At 35.0% G+C, this 16,874-nt stretch overlaps 1 protein-coding gene across 1 annotated transcript; it reads right to left on the bottom strand.

Moving 5' to 3' along the window:
* Positions 1-1,967: 1,967 nt before the first annotated feature.
* On the bottom strand, positions 1,968-16,570 carry LOC147500081 (myosin-9-like). Its single transcript, XM_086561794.1, has 38 exons — positions 16,434-16,570; positions 15,854-15,982; positions 15,478-15,621; positions 15,224-15,369; positions 14,979-15,135; positions 14,787-14,845; positions 14,038-14,197; positions 13,736-13,885; positions 13,505-13,641; positions 13,269-13,415; positions 13,037-13,138; positions 12,867-12,924; positions 12,684-12,785; positions 11,949-11,986; positions 11,645-11,771; positions 11,393-11,563; positions 11,080-11,211; positions 10,875-10,984; positions 9,318-9,378; positions 8,703-8,880; positions 8,195-8,400; positions 7,977-8,096; positions 7,176-7,274; positions 6,601-6,822; positions 5,965-6,104; positions 5,282-5,396; positions 5,161-5,193; positions 4,812-5,066; positions 4,540-4,695; positions 4,216-4,422; positions 3,948-4,091; positions 3,650-3,720; positions 3,451-3,550; positions 3,312-3,368; positions 3,086-3,142; positions 2,924-3,004; positions 2,724-2,806; positions 1,968-2,618 (listed from the first exon to the last, which is right to left on the bottom strand). Exons 1-38 carry the CDS (start codon positions 16,434-16,436, stop codon positions 2,495-2,497), a joined length of 4,581 nt encoding a protein of 1,526 aa, XP_086417920.1. The 5' UTR covers positions 16,437-16,570; the 3' UTR covers positions 1,968-2,494.
* Between the last annotated feature and the right edge of the window lie 304 nt (positions 16,571-16,874).

Here is a 16,874-nt window from a genome sequence, read left to right as displayed (position 1 = left end):
TATAACACAACTATATTTTGAGATTAGTTCAATGCATTTGCATCCAATTTCTGATTTTATGTTATTTATTTTTTGAAGTTACTTCAATGCAATTGCATCCAGTTTCTGATTTCTTGTTAATTATTTTTTGCAATTAGTTCAATGCATTACAATTTCCAATTTTATGTTAATTATTCTTTGAGATCAGTTCAATGCATTTGCATCCAACATCTAATTTTTCGTTAATTATTCTTTGAGATTAGTTTAATACATTTGCATCCAGTTTATGATTTCTCATTTATTATTCGATAAGGTTGCATTTGCATCTAGTTTCTGATTTCATATTAATTATTGTTTGAGGTTAGTTCAATGAATTTGTATCCAATTTCCGATTTTCCGTTAATTATTTCTTAAGGTTAGTTCAATGCATATGCATTTTTTTTTTTTTTTTAGATTAGTTTAGTGTAGTACTATAGTTGCATATGGTTTCCGATTTTCAGTTAATTATTTTTTAAGATTAGTTCTACGCTTACATTTGCATCATGTTTCTAATTTGTAGTTAATTTTTTTAGGTTAGTTCAATACAATTGCATCCAGTTTCCGATTTCCCGTTAATTTAATCTCTGAGGGTTAATTCAATGCATTTCCATCCAGTTTCCGATTTCTCCACAATTATTTTTTGATGTCAGTTCGATGTATTTGCATCCAAGTTTTGATTTCACGTTAATTATTATTATTATTATTTCGATAACCCAACGTTAATTATTCTTTGAGGGTAGTTTAATGCAGTTCTATCAATATTTCGACTGTCCATTAATTACTTTTTAAGATTAGTTTAATACTTGCATGTGCATCCAATTTCCGATTTCCCGTTAAATATTATTTAAGGTTAGTTCGATGTATTTGTATATAGTTTTCTGTTTTCAGTTAATTGTTCTTTGACGGTAGTTTCATGTAGTATTATATATATTTTAAAATATTTGTCATTATTGGTTTGCGGTTATTTTTATTTTTATTTTTTTAATTTTCTATTATATATTTTGTGATGTTATTTTTTGTATAATTTAATTTTTCACATGTATAGTAATTTGTTTTGGTTTGATATATAATTTATTTAAGCCCAACTTCCACTTTAACTAAATCTATAGTTATATAATTTATTTAAGTCAACGTCTGCTTTAACTAAATCTCGTTATTCCGCTAAAATTGGAAATTATAAAATTCATAAATGTAATTGGAATATGTTGTAATTATTGTGGCCGGAATTGTGGCTTTTGAAATTCTTAACTACGACTAAATGTCTAAATCCCACAGTGGATGACACATTAAATTGACCCAACTTTATTTTTTAGTCCCATATATATAGTGCATAATACAATTTTATTTGTTTTGGGTGTATACTATTACTTATTTTATAATTCGTTGACTTTTTTCTTTTTTTTCAGTCACATGTGTGGTAAATGTTCAAGCAACTCAATTCATTTTTTTCTTTGTTCTTTCATAGATTCATTGTCATTTTCTAGAAAGAAACTTTGTTATGTTAAACTTCATCTGAGATTAGTGTGGAAACTATTCTTTGTAGCGTAAAAGTTTTAGAAAAACTGTTTTTTGTGAAAACTACTGTTTTTTGTTGAAACTACTGTTTTTAGGCAATTTAGTTTTCTGTCTCAATTTTTTTCCGTAATTAGCTATATTATTTAGGAAAAGTTGGAGACTCTCTGAAACTTTAGATGAAATTGTTTCTTTATTTATATCCTACTTTTTCGTAATTAGTAATAGAATTTAGAAAAAACTGGAGTCTGAATATGTGAGTGCTCCAAAAAATAGATTGGTGACGGTATAGCTATAATATATATCTAATGATTTGGAATTCCTTTTTTTTGGTAATTAGTGTTAGAGTTTATAAAAAATTGAAAACTCTATGAAGCCTTGAAAAATAGAGCCAAGAGGGTATAGCTATAATATATATCTAAAGAATTCATAAAAAAAAAAGAAAAAAAGAAAAATCAACTCTTGACTACCATTGATTGTATCATTTCAACAATATAGGGAGAGAGACCATCTATTCGAGGCTTCCAGCGACCAACTCTTTACAATTTGATTGTGAAGAATGAAAATTTTAAACTCAAATAAGCTAGTGAACCTGTACATAACAAATTAGTTACATCAACTAGTATACAAAGTCAGTTTGTATGCTACTCCATTGCAAGGAAAGGTCAACCTAGGCTTTTACATCTTAAAGAATATCGAACACTGTGTATGAATGAGAACACCAAAATTTTACACTTCAAAAAGAACACTACAACAAAATGGTGGAAGACTGTCTTGTCAAGTCGGAGAGAGCAATGCTAGTGAAGCATGGATTTAATTCTATACTTGGCTGGGGATGTCGGAAGGGCATTTTTTCGATGCAGAAAGGTGATCCAAGGAGGTAACGGAACGGTTGAAAGGCTATCATGATTCAGTATGAAAGTAAATACATTTAGAGAGCAAAACCCCATGGGAAGTAAATTGATTATTCCACACGTGGAAGCAGAAACATGAAGCCTGAATTCTCACGGATGAGTGGAGGTGGTTCAATGTCGGATATGTCAATCTGTTCCATTGACTTCGATATGTCATCAACTGAAAAGGGTATGCTGCGAGGTAAATGGAAGGAAGAAAATGATCACTACTTTATCAGACTTATGTATGGAGTCAAGGAAATGAATGGATAACAAAATTGAATAGTTTGACCTATGTACCTTGAATCGTCATCTAACAAGAAAGAACTGCTGACAGCATTGTTTGAATCTTCAGTCATCAACACTCTCATGTTGGAAATGACCTAGTCAAAGACAATATATAGCATTGCTACACAAAGTTAGTGAGGACTAAAAAATAAATCTCATCGAAACAAGTTAGTTACAAACTTAGTTTGATAATTTGCAACAAAATAACTTACATCTGATGACAGACTGTGTGTGCCATACTTGTCATCCCAGTACATCGTACTGATCCGGTACAGCTGCTGTATGCTAAGTACCTGTTGACAAAAAGCGAAACTAATGAGATACAAGCAAAGATGACAAGGTAGAAACTGTAAGTTTTAATGAACATCACTCACTGGGCACAAGTCATGGCTAATTTCATCCAGTGTCTTTTTTGGCTTTTGATGTATGACCTGAAAAAGGAATGAAATATATAAGGGGTTTGCTTTGTTCAACTTGTGTACATACTTAGAGGCAAATTACCCAACACTTTTCCAACGCCATGAGTCTACCACATTCTCATGCGAATATTTTAACAAGCAATTGAAGAAAAACATTATAATGAACAGAGAAAACAAATACCAGGAACCCAATAGCCTGTCTTATATGCTTGAGCTCATCCCAAGCTGAGCCTGCATACTGCATCAATTGTTTTGGCGTTCAGTAAGTGAAACAGGAAAGCATTTGAGTAATTTACAGTCAAACGTTAATATATAGTCACCTCATCCGTGGCTTTATAGCACCAGTGCTCTAGTTCAGCCAATCCTGCCTTGACATATTCACCATTACTAAATGAACAACATTCTCGTCTCAACAGGAGGCTGAAACCAGAAAGACAAACATTCATAAGAAACAAACTTCCGTACTGTTAGAATGTGTTGAAAACATCAAAATCATGTAAATGTTGATAGGAAGCATACCTGTTGAATAATTGCACATTGATGAAAGAAAATATTTGTGTGAACACTTTACGGACTAAAAACGGTGGCACCTGTGAATAGCAGTGTGTATCAGATGATTGAAGAGAAATAAAGATTCTATTAAACTAATTAGAGGTTCAGAGCACAACTTGTTGGGTCAGGAAAATCCGACTGAATGTACTTGGAGAAAAGAACATTGTTTTCAAGAGAACTATGATATATATCCCATGCATTCAAATGACTGAATGCGATAAGGAAAGGGTGACATGCAACAAGAGGAAAATAAGATCCAACTCACTTGATTGGCTTTTAGTGTATTCAAGAAATTTCCAAGACTTTTCACAATCCCTTGCCAATGAGCAATCAGAACTTGCTGTGCTGCACCATTCACAGGAGAACGGGATGATCCTTTAGCTAAACTTGCTCTGGAAGTTCTTGGCGCCTATGTGACCCAGTCCAAAGATGCATTACGGAATTATAAGAAGATACAAGAAAAATAGCAAAAACATAAAACTGTAAAATCTGTCAACAAGATGCCACAATTAAGGATTGAAGGATTGGAATACCTGAATGCACAATCCAAGCAATGGAGAAATCTCTTTCTTCAAATTATCTCGGATCATTCCATATATTTTTTCTACATATGCTGTGAGTTGCTGTTTGAAAAGTAAAGCAGGGTATTTGGCTTCAACTTGGCGCAAGGTATCTACTCCCCCGTTCATCCCGCCATTGACAAAAGAAAGATTAACGCCTTGTGGAGTTCCCCGGAAACTCTAAATAAAACAACAAAAATAAAGTAAACATGAAGGAAAATGGCTTCTCTGTTCTTTCATTTTTTCAAAATTATGAACAACCTCGGAGTTCAGATACAAACTAAAAAAGTAGCTTACCTGAGTCATCCTCCCAAAAAGAGTTGCTGATGATGATCGACGGCGCTGTGGAGCCATTCCAGCTGCACCACTTGCCTTTAGTGTGCGTTGGAGCAGCAACAATAGCGTTGAGGCATTGGACAGCCAGTAGCCCAACACCTCATTGTTCTCCTGGGTCTTCAATCAACAAAAAGTAATCAATTTAGAAGAGATCAAGATATTCATTTTTCGTTTTGGCTATCCAAAAATACATAGGCATGACAAAAATACTAGAAAATATAAAACTTTTCCACCTCAATAGCATGACCAATTGTCTGAATAATTCTGTCAAAAACACTTGTCCGCTCAACTTCAAACGATCTCCATTGAAGAAGGCATTTGTATATGATACATGCGGCAATAGGTCTGCTTCCTGCAAAGCCCAGATGCTGTGCAATACATCTGATCAGCAAGTCCTGATTCTCCTGTTGTTTCTCATTTAGTGATTTCTGTGGTTTTTCTTCTACTTCCGAAAAATCCCTTGGGGTTGACGACGCAATTTGTGGATCCTAATATATTTTCATATATGATTAAAAATTTAAAATAACTAGAAGCACAATATAACAAACAAAAGGAAATTACAATCTGAGTGAAGTCACTTACAACAGTCGTTCTTGCAGCAATATCACCACTCCTCTGTCAAGTATCAGCACATGGATATCAGCATCGTCATGTGGGAAAACCTAAAATGTCACTTCAATTAAAAGATGCTTTAGTAGAATACCTGCATGCTTGACTTCGAACGTTGAGAGAGGTATCTATTGTTTGGTGTCATGGATAGAGCCTGTTGACGAAGGACTTTATTCTCGGACTCTAAGTTGCTAAGCTTCTCTTCGAGCCTAAGTTACAAACACTTTCAAACATTAAAGAGAAAAAAAAATGATGAACGCTTAACCAGTCACTGTTAAATACAAAGAAAAAATATTTATTGTAGGGTAAGTCACCTACGTGTCCAACATATACATTGAACTTTCAGTAAAATATATAATTACATGGAATGAGCATTTATAGATAACATTACTGGATAATATGATTTTGTATTCAGTATTTGCTCAAGCTGGCCAAGAAAAACCAGTTTACTTTGTGTGGACATTATAATTAGTGCGGGAACAATGAAAAAGAGGATTAACTTTCATTTGACCATGGAAGCGACAAGAAATCATGTAAGCATATTCATTAGTCATTAAAAATGTGTTACTATAAGAGGTGTGGAAATTAATGCAAGTGTTCCTGCTACTAGTTGACTATCCAAAAGCCTGTGTTGTACAAATATGCACTGAAACAATTTTGTTATTTTGATCACCCACACATAAATACCTGTTGTCTAACTGTTCAAGAAATTTGTAGGACAGGATACTACAATATCAACTAATTTGAAATGATATATGCACTTAGATGTTTATATACCTGGTCAAGTTTTCCTGAAGTTGTTGAACTTTTCCTTCCGCCTCTTCCAACTTCTTACCTTTTTCATCATTCGACTCTTGAGCTTTGGCAAGTTTCTCTTCATAATCACCGGTCTTTTCTTTTTCTGACTGCAACGAATCCTGTGGTTTATGAATCCAGGGTCAATAATTGCAATATAAAATATACAAACCCAAGACTCAGAATAGAAATAGAATATGCAAGCAAGCATGCATAACAAGTAAAAAAATAACAGATTCTATTATTTTCATGCTAGTTTTTACATAGCATGAGCACACACCTAACGCTTAATTCATCTGCACACTTTTCCTAGTTTTTTCATGGCATGTTATGATGTTCCCTACCTACTCTACTATGGTAACGGATTTTACAATCATCAAAATTGTTGAGAGAAAGAGCGAGAGATTTGGTTACACAGAGATACAAAGAAAAATACAGTAAGAGAGACAGATTTGTTGATTTTGTTGCAAGCTTAATACACCTTCCATACTCCTGTTGTTACGGGTGAAGAGAAATTAAGAGCTTGAATGCCTTGTGCTCCTGATTACCAATGAAAAATGCATTTGAATATATATTTGTCCCCCGCAAGGGAACAATTAATAATAATTTAGAAATTACCTTTAAGCTTTCTACTTCTGCAGCAAGAAAGTTAATCTTTTCAGTGTCTTGGACAAGAACTTGGGTTTCTTTGATAACAGGAGGTGCTTCGTCTATAGCCTTTTGGGCAGCCTCTCGTTCCTTAACAATCATTGCATTTGCTTCGTCAACCTTATTTTGCATACTTTGCAAAGAGTTCTGCAACTTTAATATCTCCTGTGCTTTGGATTCCTCCAAGTCAGTCTGCACAAATTGTTTAGTTAAAATCTTTTTAAAATAGTAATAATACGACAATATAAATTCTCCTGGCTCTAAAATCCCCAAAAAAGAAAATGAAATGAACTGCTAATTTCATGATAAACCATCATGAGATTTATGTACCATTAAATTATTAGTTTCTTCAGTGACATGTTTGCAGATAAAAAACAACTACCTATCAGCTGTCAGAGCAGTCTAAAGATAATTTGCAGGTGAAAGGACGTCCTGGGTCTGCAGGGCCCTTTTGCCTTGAGTATGTACATATCAATTTATTAGAAATATCTTGTGCACTGGCATAGGTACATAACTACATATCCATCTAAAGACATTGAGATTACCCTTAAACGCTTTTCCAACTGCAAACGCCATGTGAGATCCTCCACCGTCTTTTCAAGCTTATCCTTCGCTTCTTTAAGTGCACCTGTTTCCCGTGCAGCCTGCTCAAAATTCATAAATGTATATAAGCACTGAAAAGTAGCAGAAGGGGATATTAAAAAAAAAATCAGATGAGAAGGATCCCTTAGATATGGGCATCTCAAAGTAATCTGTCCAACTTTCAATCTCAACAATCTCCTCTATAAAACGCCCAGTATGTAAAATAGTTTCTCAATGACTGGCACATTCTTTAAATTATTTAAATGCATATTATAAATTGACGACAAAATGCTGTACAGGGCAAAAGGAAGAAAAGGTTTAATAATGGACAAGATATATGTGCATGTAAATGCAATGTCACAAGCTAAAGAAACTGACAAGGCCAAACACTTCTTTATATAGTTTTATTTGTAAATGATTAAATGTAAAAATGGTTCAGTTTTATATCTAAATTGCCTTCTATGAGATCAAACTTTTCAGGCTGCATATAAAATAATTATTTCTATGCGCCATCTGATATGTAACACACTTACAAACAAGTTAACTGATCTTCATCTAAGAAATATTTTCATAAGCATGCCTGTTAACATTTTGTAGCACCATGTGCCATGTATGCAACATGAGCAGCTGAACTCGAGCTACAGCTGAGCCAGAGACTGCCAGTATGCTCCTTCAAACTTGATGTTTCATTTAGTGTTCTGGAGCAATATCAAGTACATGAATTCTTACTCTAACCGAAATATTACAAGAATGGTGCCACTGACCATTTTGAGTTTTCTAAGCTCTTTCCTCGCAATTCTTCCTCTCCATTGACACTGGGTAACAACTGATGCCCTTTTGAGTTTTTTAAAGTAGGAGTAAGCTCTATAACGACGCCACTGGGACTGCAGATGTTATTCAATGAAGAGTAAGCCTTTGAAAACACAGAAAGTAAGTTAATTTATTCTAAGGAGTGATACATAATAAACTCCAACTAATTTACCTGAATAACGATTGCTGCTTTGGTTTTCCTCCTAAATCTAAACTCATTACGGGCACCCAATGCCCTGAAACCTGTCTGCAAGACAAGCACTGAAAAGCGGAGTTTCTTGTACGCTCTTCTGGCCAGGAATCTACGTAAATTCTTTTGAACCTTTACTGCTGCTGCTTCTCTCCTCATGCTTTCATACAGTTTGGAGACCATTCTTCCTGCAATTTGTTTTAAAATTGTTCATGATAAAAGCTTGTGACAAGAGTGAACTTTCTACAAGCAGGTGATAAACCCAATACAGTAAGTAGTTTCACAAGATGGATAAGAAAATGATGCAGATGAAAAAAATGGTTTTATAGTTTCTACTGTAGATAATAAGATGGTCAAGATAGATGAAAATCTCAAATAATTGTATATGTCAATGAGCCAGAGAAGAAAAATCTACAACGGATGCCAATATAATGCTTTCAATGTCAGTACATCTAACAGTTAATTACTTTTACGCTGTCCGACTGCTCACCTCTACAGAAAGCCTGCAATTGAATACTTGCTTTCTGCACTGCAATAAATTGTTTCCTCGCAATATACGTTCGTGTTTTCCGTTGAATGCATTTGGCTGCGCCGCTAAGAACCTCAGCTCTCCGCGCATCTAACTCAGCCATCTGACCAGCTCTTAGGAAAATCTTAGTTTTGCCTATCTGCAAGTCATTTACAATTCTTGATTAGGTAGAATAGTCTTGCATTCACAAGATCCAACTGAAAACATGATCATCAATAGAATGATACAAGTTCAAACATATGTAAGGAGTAGAACAACTACACCTCATGCCAAACACTCGATCCAATAAGCCCAAAAAGTAAACCATAGTTAAGAGTATCGTTCTTACCCAAAAAAAAGTGAAGAATGTCGTTTTGTAAATAAAATGAAGAATATTAACTTCCACAGAAAATATTCTGAGATAGTGAGATAGGACTGTCCATGTTCTCAAGGAAGATGATTAAAATGGTTCTCAATTATCAATGAGGGTTTAAGCTAACATGTGTTTGCCAGAAGGAGAATTTCATACTTCTCATCCTAATGATGAACCATTTCAAGCGGTAATATTATCCTTGTATGATCTTAGTGTTGAGTTACCTGAAAGCCTTTAAGTCCCTTCTTTTCCAGGATCTTTTTGCATGCAACCTTCTCATCATAGCTGTTTAAAAGTGCAAGATAGTAAGAAGGAGAACTCCACATCAAACAATTTTGAAAGCCTGTAACAGATAGACTGAACTATCTATTATACAATGCACAGTATTATTTTTCCATGTCACCAGTAAGGGCTCAAATCTATTTTTGAATGTCATTTGTCAAGAGATTACCATCTAAAAGATTCGGGGTTACAACAAATCCCCAAGTCACCTCAAATATAATTGTATGATTTGCATCTGATGTTGAGAGTAAGTATTGGAAGGTCAAATTTAGGCGTATATAGTGACGAAGAGAGAATGTGAAAATGTGGTGGGAACAATTGGTCATCTTTATGCATGTGCCTGTCATTCGCTTCATATATCTAACATACGTACTCTTCGATAGAAAAGTTGGTGTTTCATAAAATTGGTATTTACAGAAAGAATTTTCAAGCACATGACAGAAAGCATGGCGTGATCAAGCAAGACTGACACAGGAATTTGTCTCAATAAGTGAAACAATTTCAAAGAAAATGACAGATATCCAAGTCCAAGTCACTAAGAGTGATTGGAACTTCAATTTGGGTTGTCTTTATACTACTGTCTCAATTGGCATAGTCAGTAAGAAAAAGTTTCTACTGGCAGACAAAGTAAAAGGTAAATTTCATATCCCATTGGCATGATCATAAAGGGTGAAGGAAACCCATCCCCCACAGAAAAAAACAAGAAGAAAGAGTGTCAACATGGTGTAAGTACACAAACTATGGTTGAGTTAACTTTTGATCATATTGCTGTTATACAATTATTATTTTAGGATATCCTAGCATAACTATTGATTGAACCAAACACTACAAAAGTATATAGATGTTTCAATTTATAAAGTGTGTGTGTGTGGGGGGGGATGTCGAACAAAGCTTAGTGGAGTTACATTGACGTGTGCGAGGCTTGAAATTAGCTGAAGGCATGTCACGTTGTCAAGATTACTAGGGTCGAATTTGATGGGAAGTGTTCTAGGCATTGGAAACCACTAGTCTGTTAACAATTACAAAGATTTTGGATGAAAACTGAAACTACGGAGAAAGATACCAAATGATCAATATCTTAACCTTCTTGATTATGAACTTAGATCTCATTTGACCGATTGGTATTATTGACAACAAATATTTTTTTTTCGTTGACAACATGAGATACAACTTTTCATCAACAAGTTGGTTTCTCCATAAAGTTAGTCCTTTTAAGAAACAGTTGTCGAGATCTTTCAGTAGACACCCATAACTTAAAGCAAGCTAAATGGCATTCATCTGCAAAAGAAAGGTGAAAACGCATGTAAAGCACAAAGTGTGGCATAGGCAAAGATGCAACGTTGGGTGTGCCAAAGGCATGCTAGCTTCTACCTTAACACGCAGACCTATACATTCAAGTGTTTCTACAGAGGAGATGCCATTAACATAATAAATTGATCCAACAAGATGAAACTATTTTTTTTAGGTGGAATAAAATAAAGCAGAAAGAAGGTTCTTACTTTCCTTCCAGAACCTCTGGAGCAAGAAGGCCAAATCTTAGGAGAAATTCATCAAAAGCCCGACGAGTTGGGTATCCAGCACAACTGATTCTAATCGCCTCTAGAACACCCTGCAAGAATAATGGTATGGAATACAAGCAAAATTAGAACTATCACTTAGAACATCTTTGGTTGAAGACAATGCATGATTCCAAATTGTACTCACACCACAACGCAATTGGTGCATAATGTTGACGTTCTCAAAAACAGAAGGTTTTAAGAGATTATTTGGCTTCACACATCTGATGTAGTGAGGTTCCGTTGAATTTAATGTCTCCATTAGCTGGATTAGTTGCAACTGTAACAAGGACATCACAATGAAATCAGTTGTTAGAGTTCCACCTGGTGAAGACTAAGAAATTGTATCGGACATGACTAAACTCATGCAATAGATTTTAGGAGCTCCAGTTTTATTTAGATTGCTGAAGAAAAACCACTTCCAATGTAAAGCCTAAACAAGATAGCAGAAGATAACATGCCTTAAAACGAGAGCCAATAGAGGAAAACTTAGAAGATTTTGTTGTCTCATCGGGAAGTTGAGGGAACAAGCCTGCTACAAAAGAACATTTGGAAACACTCAACAAGTCTTGATGTTCGGGAACCACATAGTCTTTGTTTTTGTCTAGAAATTGATCAGCTTGATACAAGACCTGAAATTGTGGAGCATAAATACTTACTATGCATGTGATTTGCACAATTAAATATTGTATGCTATGAACAATTAAACTTACTTCTCCTGCATAATGAGCGATGGAAAAATTGGACTGAGACAACTTTGGTTTGACAAATCTTTTATGAACTTTGAATGTCTGATAAAGCTTTTGGCAAAATGTTTCATGTGTTGACTTTGGAAACATGCTGGAACAAGAAAAAATTCGAGAGTGAGGATGAGTTCAGTCACAAAGAAACTTACAGTATTTCTCCCAACAAATTATTAATTTATAGCTTCGTAGATAGCATTCCAAACAAAAGTAAGCATATTTCCTGGAAAAACAGTTAAGCATTAAAGTGAAGGTAATGAAGCTTTTTTCGTACCAAGCCTCATCAAGGAGAGCAATGATTCCTCCTGGCTTCTGCAGAAAGAGTTTCACAAGTTATTGGTAAATCATCGATATTAAATATACAGGGCGTATCATCTAAGATAATTAGAAACCGGTGAAGCAAAAACCACGCCAAATCATAAACATCAAATTTTTAATCATGTTTAGCACACAAGATTTTATGGTGCTTATATGTGTGAAGTGGATTAGTTCATGCTCTACTGAAAAAAGTAGAATCTGAAAATGCGGGTGGTGAGAACTAACAATAAATTTAGAAACAAAGTTTGTGGATTAAAGTATTAAACATAAATGGAGCAAAATACAAATTATGGGCAAGGGGCATATACCTACAAATAGTTTTTTTTTCGTAAAAGTGGTATCTCTGGGAAGCTCTGCTAAGATTTTAAATTAGATCAACAATCATAAATAAAATTTGTTAAAATAATTTATTAAGTGCTGAGACACACTTGTTATAGGGTATTTCCACAGGCATATTGGCATTTGCCTAAACCAGTTTGTGAGGAATAAAATAATGGGGAGTGCCTTAGGCAAGGTGGGTTAAAATTGTTTCAAAGGATTGCAGATTGGCATGTGAGAATTCTAGAGAGAGAGAGAGAGAGAGAGAGCAAACTAAGGTTTTAACCAAGGTTTACCAAACTGAACCAGCTTTTGGCCTTTACATAATAGAATCCAAAATAAAACTATTGAAATGTAGAGAAAAGCTTTTTACCTTTTCAATAAGGTCCAGGACATCTTGGTTATCAACAAATTCTATATAGCTCCAATCAATTTGCTCCTTTGTATACTCTTCCTGTTCCATCTTGAACACGTGCTGGAAGAAATTGGACATGAAGTTAGATTGAAATGGCAGTTGAGTTAGAGTGAAATGAATAAGAAAGATTTGATACCTTACCTGGTTGAAATGCTGCTGCAGTTTCTCATTCGTGTAATTAATACAGAACTGTTCAAAACTGTGAAAAGGACACATAAGCCATGGATTCCACGTGAACAAAGGCAGCTAGGTGTAATACATTTAAACTTTTTTCTTATGTTTGTATACATATTCAAATTACCAATTTTCACCTGTTGTGTTTGAAGCTTTCAAAACCATAAATATCAAGAACCCCAATAAGAGATTTTGAATTAGGATCCTGTCCAATTGAGGTATTAATTGTGTCCACCAACCTGTACTGAAACAAGTAAGAACTACATCTACCTTAACCTCATTGGCACCATGGTTTAGTCTGTGCCATATCTGGAGCTCAAGAAGTATGCAAAAAAAAAACCGTAAAATCTTCAAGTACGCAAGACTTACCAGTCAAACAAACGGGAATATATTGTCTTTGCCAAACCATCCCTGCTAACCGTTGCGTTAAGAGGATCAAGACTTCTCTTAATAACCTCTTCAGGTGTTATCATGACACGTTTGCACAATGCATCTTCTAGGGCATGAGGATCACACCTGAAATAGTGATGTTATTATAATTTTACTTATAAGAACATAATAGCTGCATAACAAACTGAGTATGTAGGGCAAGGACTCAGTCATACATGAGAAGTTCTGCTGTCATTTGGAGATGGAACTTGGACTTGTCATCTTTCGGAACTGATGAATCGATTTCCTTTCCCTTGGTAAATTCGATATTACCAAGATGAAGAATAGCAGCAACAACTCTAAAAATTGCATCCTGACAGAATGAACAGGTTGTTTGAGTAAAATAATAGTTTCTTTGCAGTTTCTTCGTTACAAAGTTGGACATGCAGACTAGAGAAATACTACACCTGTTGTTTCTCACTTATCCCAACGATGTCCATAGCTCTTCGAGTGTTGAGGTAATCACGTGCGTCACTGATACCAACCAGTTCATAGCATTTTGATTGATTGAGATAATGAAATGATTTAGGGTCTGACAGCTTATACTTCTCAATTTCCTGGCATTTAAACAAAATAAACTAGAAGACTTAGAGGAGAGAGAGAGAGAGAGAGAGATTCACTGACTTCATTCAAGTGTGATAACGACAGAATATGTACTAAGAAATATATGATAATCTAGTTCTTTGCAATTAGTCCAACAGGAAGATACCTCTGGTGGTGCTGCACAGAGGAGGTAAAAGCAATGATAGTTGCGCTCAGGATCAGAAATCTGGCAGACACGAGATCGTTCAAGAAGATATGTTCTGATGGCTGCCCCTGATATCCTTCCATGTTTATCAAATTGGATCTCAACAAATTTACCAAAGCGGCTGCAGAGAATCGCTTCAATAAGCATAGATGAAAGAAGCTCAAGTACATTACAATTGTTAAAGAATTGATCATGTAGTGCAAGCACGTGTTTATATAAAGAAAACTCCTTTGCAATTAGTAGTGAAAAATAGGTACAAGCCCGATAGTTCGAACTACTTGAGACATTCAGTACAAATTTAGTTTTGCTGTTAGCATATCTTTGTTAGTTCTATTGCCTTGCCATTACCCCTAAGCTATCCAGTCGAAGAAAAAGGAACATAAAGGATAATTACAAAAGCATTTTTGTTTATATAATATACAGTTGCAATAACATTGGAACCAGACTCGGAATCCTTGAGAGTATTAACTATAATGTCAAGAATATTGTTCATATGTGCCTAAACACAAGAAGAAACAAAATGACATGGAGACTTTTGTTTTAATTGTTTAAGTTACGTAAATGGAGTACAAACTGGAGACATTGTCTGAGTGAGACATTTTTGTTATAAATGTACAAGTTAGGTCAAGTTACAAACTGATAGTGGACGTAAATGTAGAAAAAATAAACAACTCCTCTAATGTACACTTGTCAGTCGAACAATATCTCACCTGGAATTGTTATTTCTAACTGTTTTCGCATTGCCAAAAGCTTCAAGAACTGGATTGGACTGCAGTAAATTAGTTAATAAACATGTGATTTGACACAGAAATTTAAGAGTTACTCAAACCAAAAGCAAAATAACTTAAGGAATGAAACAAAGACAACAATTAAGGTAGAACTAGGTGTGATTTTAATCTTACTTCTAGAACTTGTTGTTCAACTGTTCGTCCTTCTGTGGCAGCACGACCACCCATATATGCAAGATAACGCATGAGCATTTTTGTGGTCTCGGTCTTACCAGCTCCGCTCTCACCGCTTACAAGAATGGAGTTACTTTTTCCTTCATTAATCATTGCCCTGTTTGAAAAAACCATTTCTATAATTCATGTACAGTCATCCTCCAAGATATATTTTTAAATCCTTCGGAATAAGATTATGAGATCACCTGTATGCAACATCAGCAACTGCGAATACATGAGGGCTTAACTCTCCAAATGGTGCTCCCTTGTATTGTTCCATCATGTGAGTATCATAAAGATGAGACAGTCTTTGGAATGGATTGATGGCAATAAGAATATTTCCAGTATACGTCTGCCACCAAATCAGCAATAACAATACCAATTATTGCAGTGCACGAGTTGTAGATTGCACTACGTTTTGTAATTAAAAGACACAGAAAACAAAAGAATAAAAACTCACATATATTTCATTGAGTTCGTATCTAGTTGATATATTCTGCAGAACTCCAGGTTCGTGCAAGTAGGATAACTTTGTCATGTCATCAACACCGCCAGCAGGAGCTTCCATATCCTTTGGGTATATTTTCGACAAATTTGCATTAAGCTGAACAATAACAAGGTGCAGAAGTCGTGATCAAATGAGGCCATATGTGAGCGTTATCTACTCTTGATATTTAAGTGTCTTAATAGAAGTAATCAATTGTTTCTAACTTTAATGTAAACAAAGCTCGCCAAAATTCAACTACACGTTGAAGCAGTGTCCTTTCACAAGAATAAGCATAAGAAATGTTGAAATCTATTGATCTCGAAACACGGTCAAATAGTAAGCCCCGTACCGTTTTTCCATTTCTAGTCTGGATTTCAGCTGATTGGCCAGTAATCTTAGACACTTTTCCATCAATCCAAGCAATCTCCGGGTCCTCGGCCCACACATGAGAACCAACAATAATGTTGACTGAAGTTCCCTGTAACAATCAATATTTGAAGCAAGTATCAGAGCATAAGATTGATGTAAAAACCTAGATATTCATCTCTCAGTGAAAATAAAAACGGGTGTGAGAAAGAATAACACAAATCTGAAAATATAATTTTATAGCTGGTAAACCATGAAATCTCATGGTTTCAGAAATATTTATTGAAGATGCCACAAAGTTTTTCATCTGAGACTTTACAGTACATCCCACTTACATTGGTAGTCTATTATTCCCTCTCTTATCTTAACGTACATTATATTATCTACTCAAAATGTTACTGCCTCATTAACATTCCAAATCATCGCATTTTCTCTCAGGGAACACAGCGCAAACAGTTTGGTGCTAACATAACAATACAATATTACATGCAATTATTCCATCACCAAATAACAACATGTGGAACATATTGAGACTTGAAATGTGTAGAATGCAGTTAACGTACCATTGTAAAAGCCCTTGAGCAGAACCTCAGCTACGTAATATTATTCCTTGTAAAAACAAACAATATGATATCGAATCCCCTCGCATCAAGTTGTATAGAAGAAGAAGCTGATGTGATTTGATGGGAGTTGGTTTTATTACTTGAGATAATGTTGTTGGGGATCTTGTGGTGTGAAGTTGACATTGTTGTGGAAATGATTGAGAGCTTGCTTTAAAATCGGTTGCCTTTGATTTCGGAGGGATCTGTGGTTGTTAGCCAAGTCTTCTTTTTTCTTGTTCACAAACCAAAGCCCCCGAGTATCTTCTCTTATTACGTGTGTCCAAAGTTTTGTAATAATAATAGCTACGATTTCATATTTATATATTACCCGCCACACCCCTTTAAATAGGGCCTAAATCCATATCCAATTATAAACCCAGCCCAGCTCAGGCTGAAATCTTA

Source organism: Coptis chinensis, chromosome 5 (genome assembly GCF_015680905.1).
Source record: "Coptis chinensis isolate HL-2020 chromosome 5, ASM1568090v1, whole genome shotgun sequence".
Taxonomy (NCBI): Eukaryota; Viridiplantae; Streptophyta; class Magnoliopsida; order Ranunculales; family Ranunculaceae; genus Coptis; species Coptis chinensis.
Note: the sequence above shows the minus strand (reverse complement) of the source record. Positions and strands in the feature narration are given on the sequence as shown.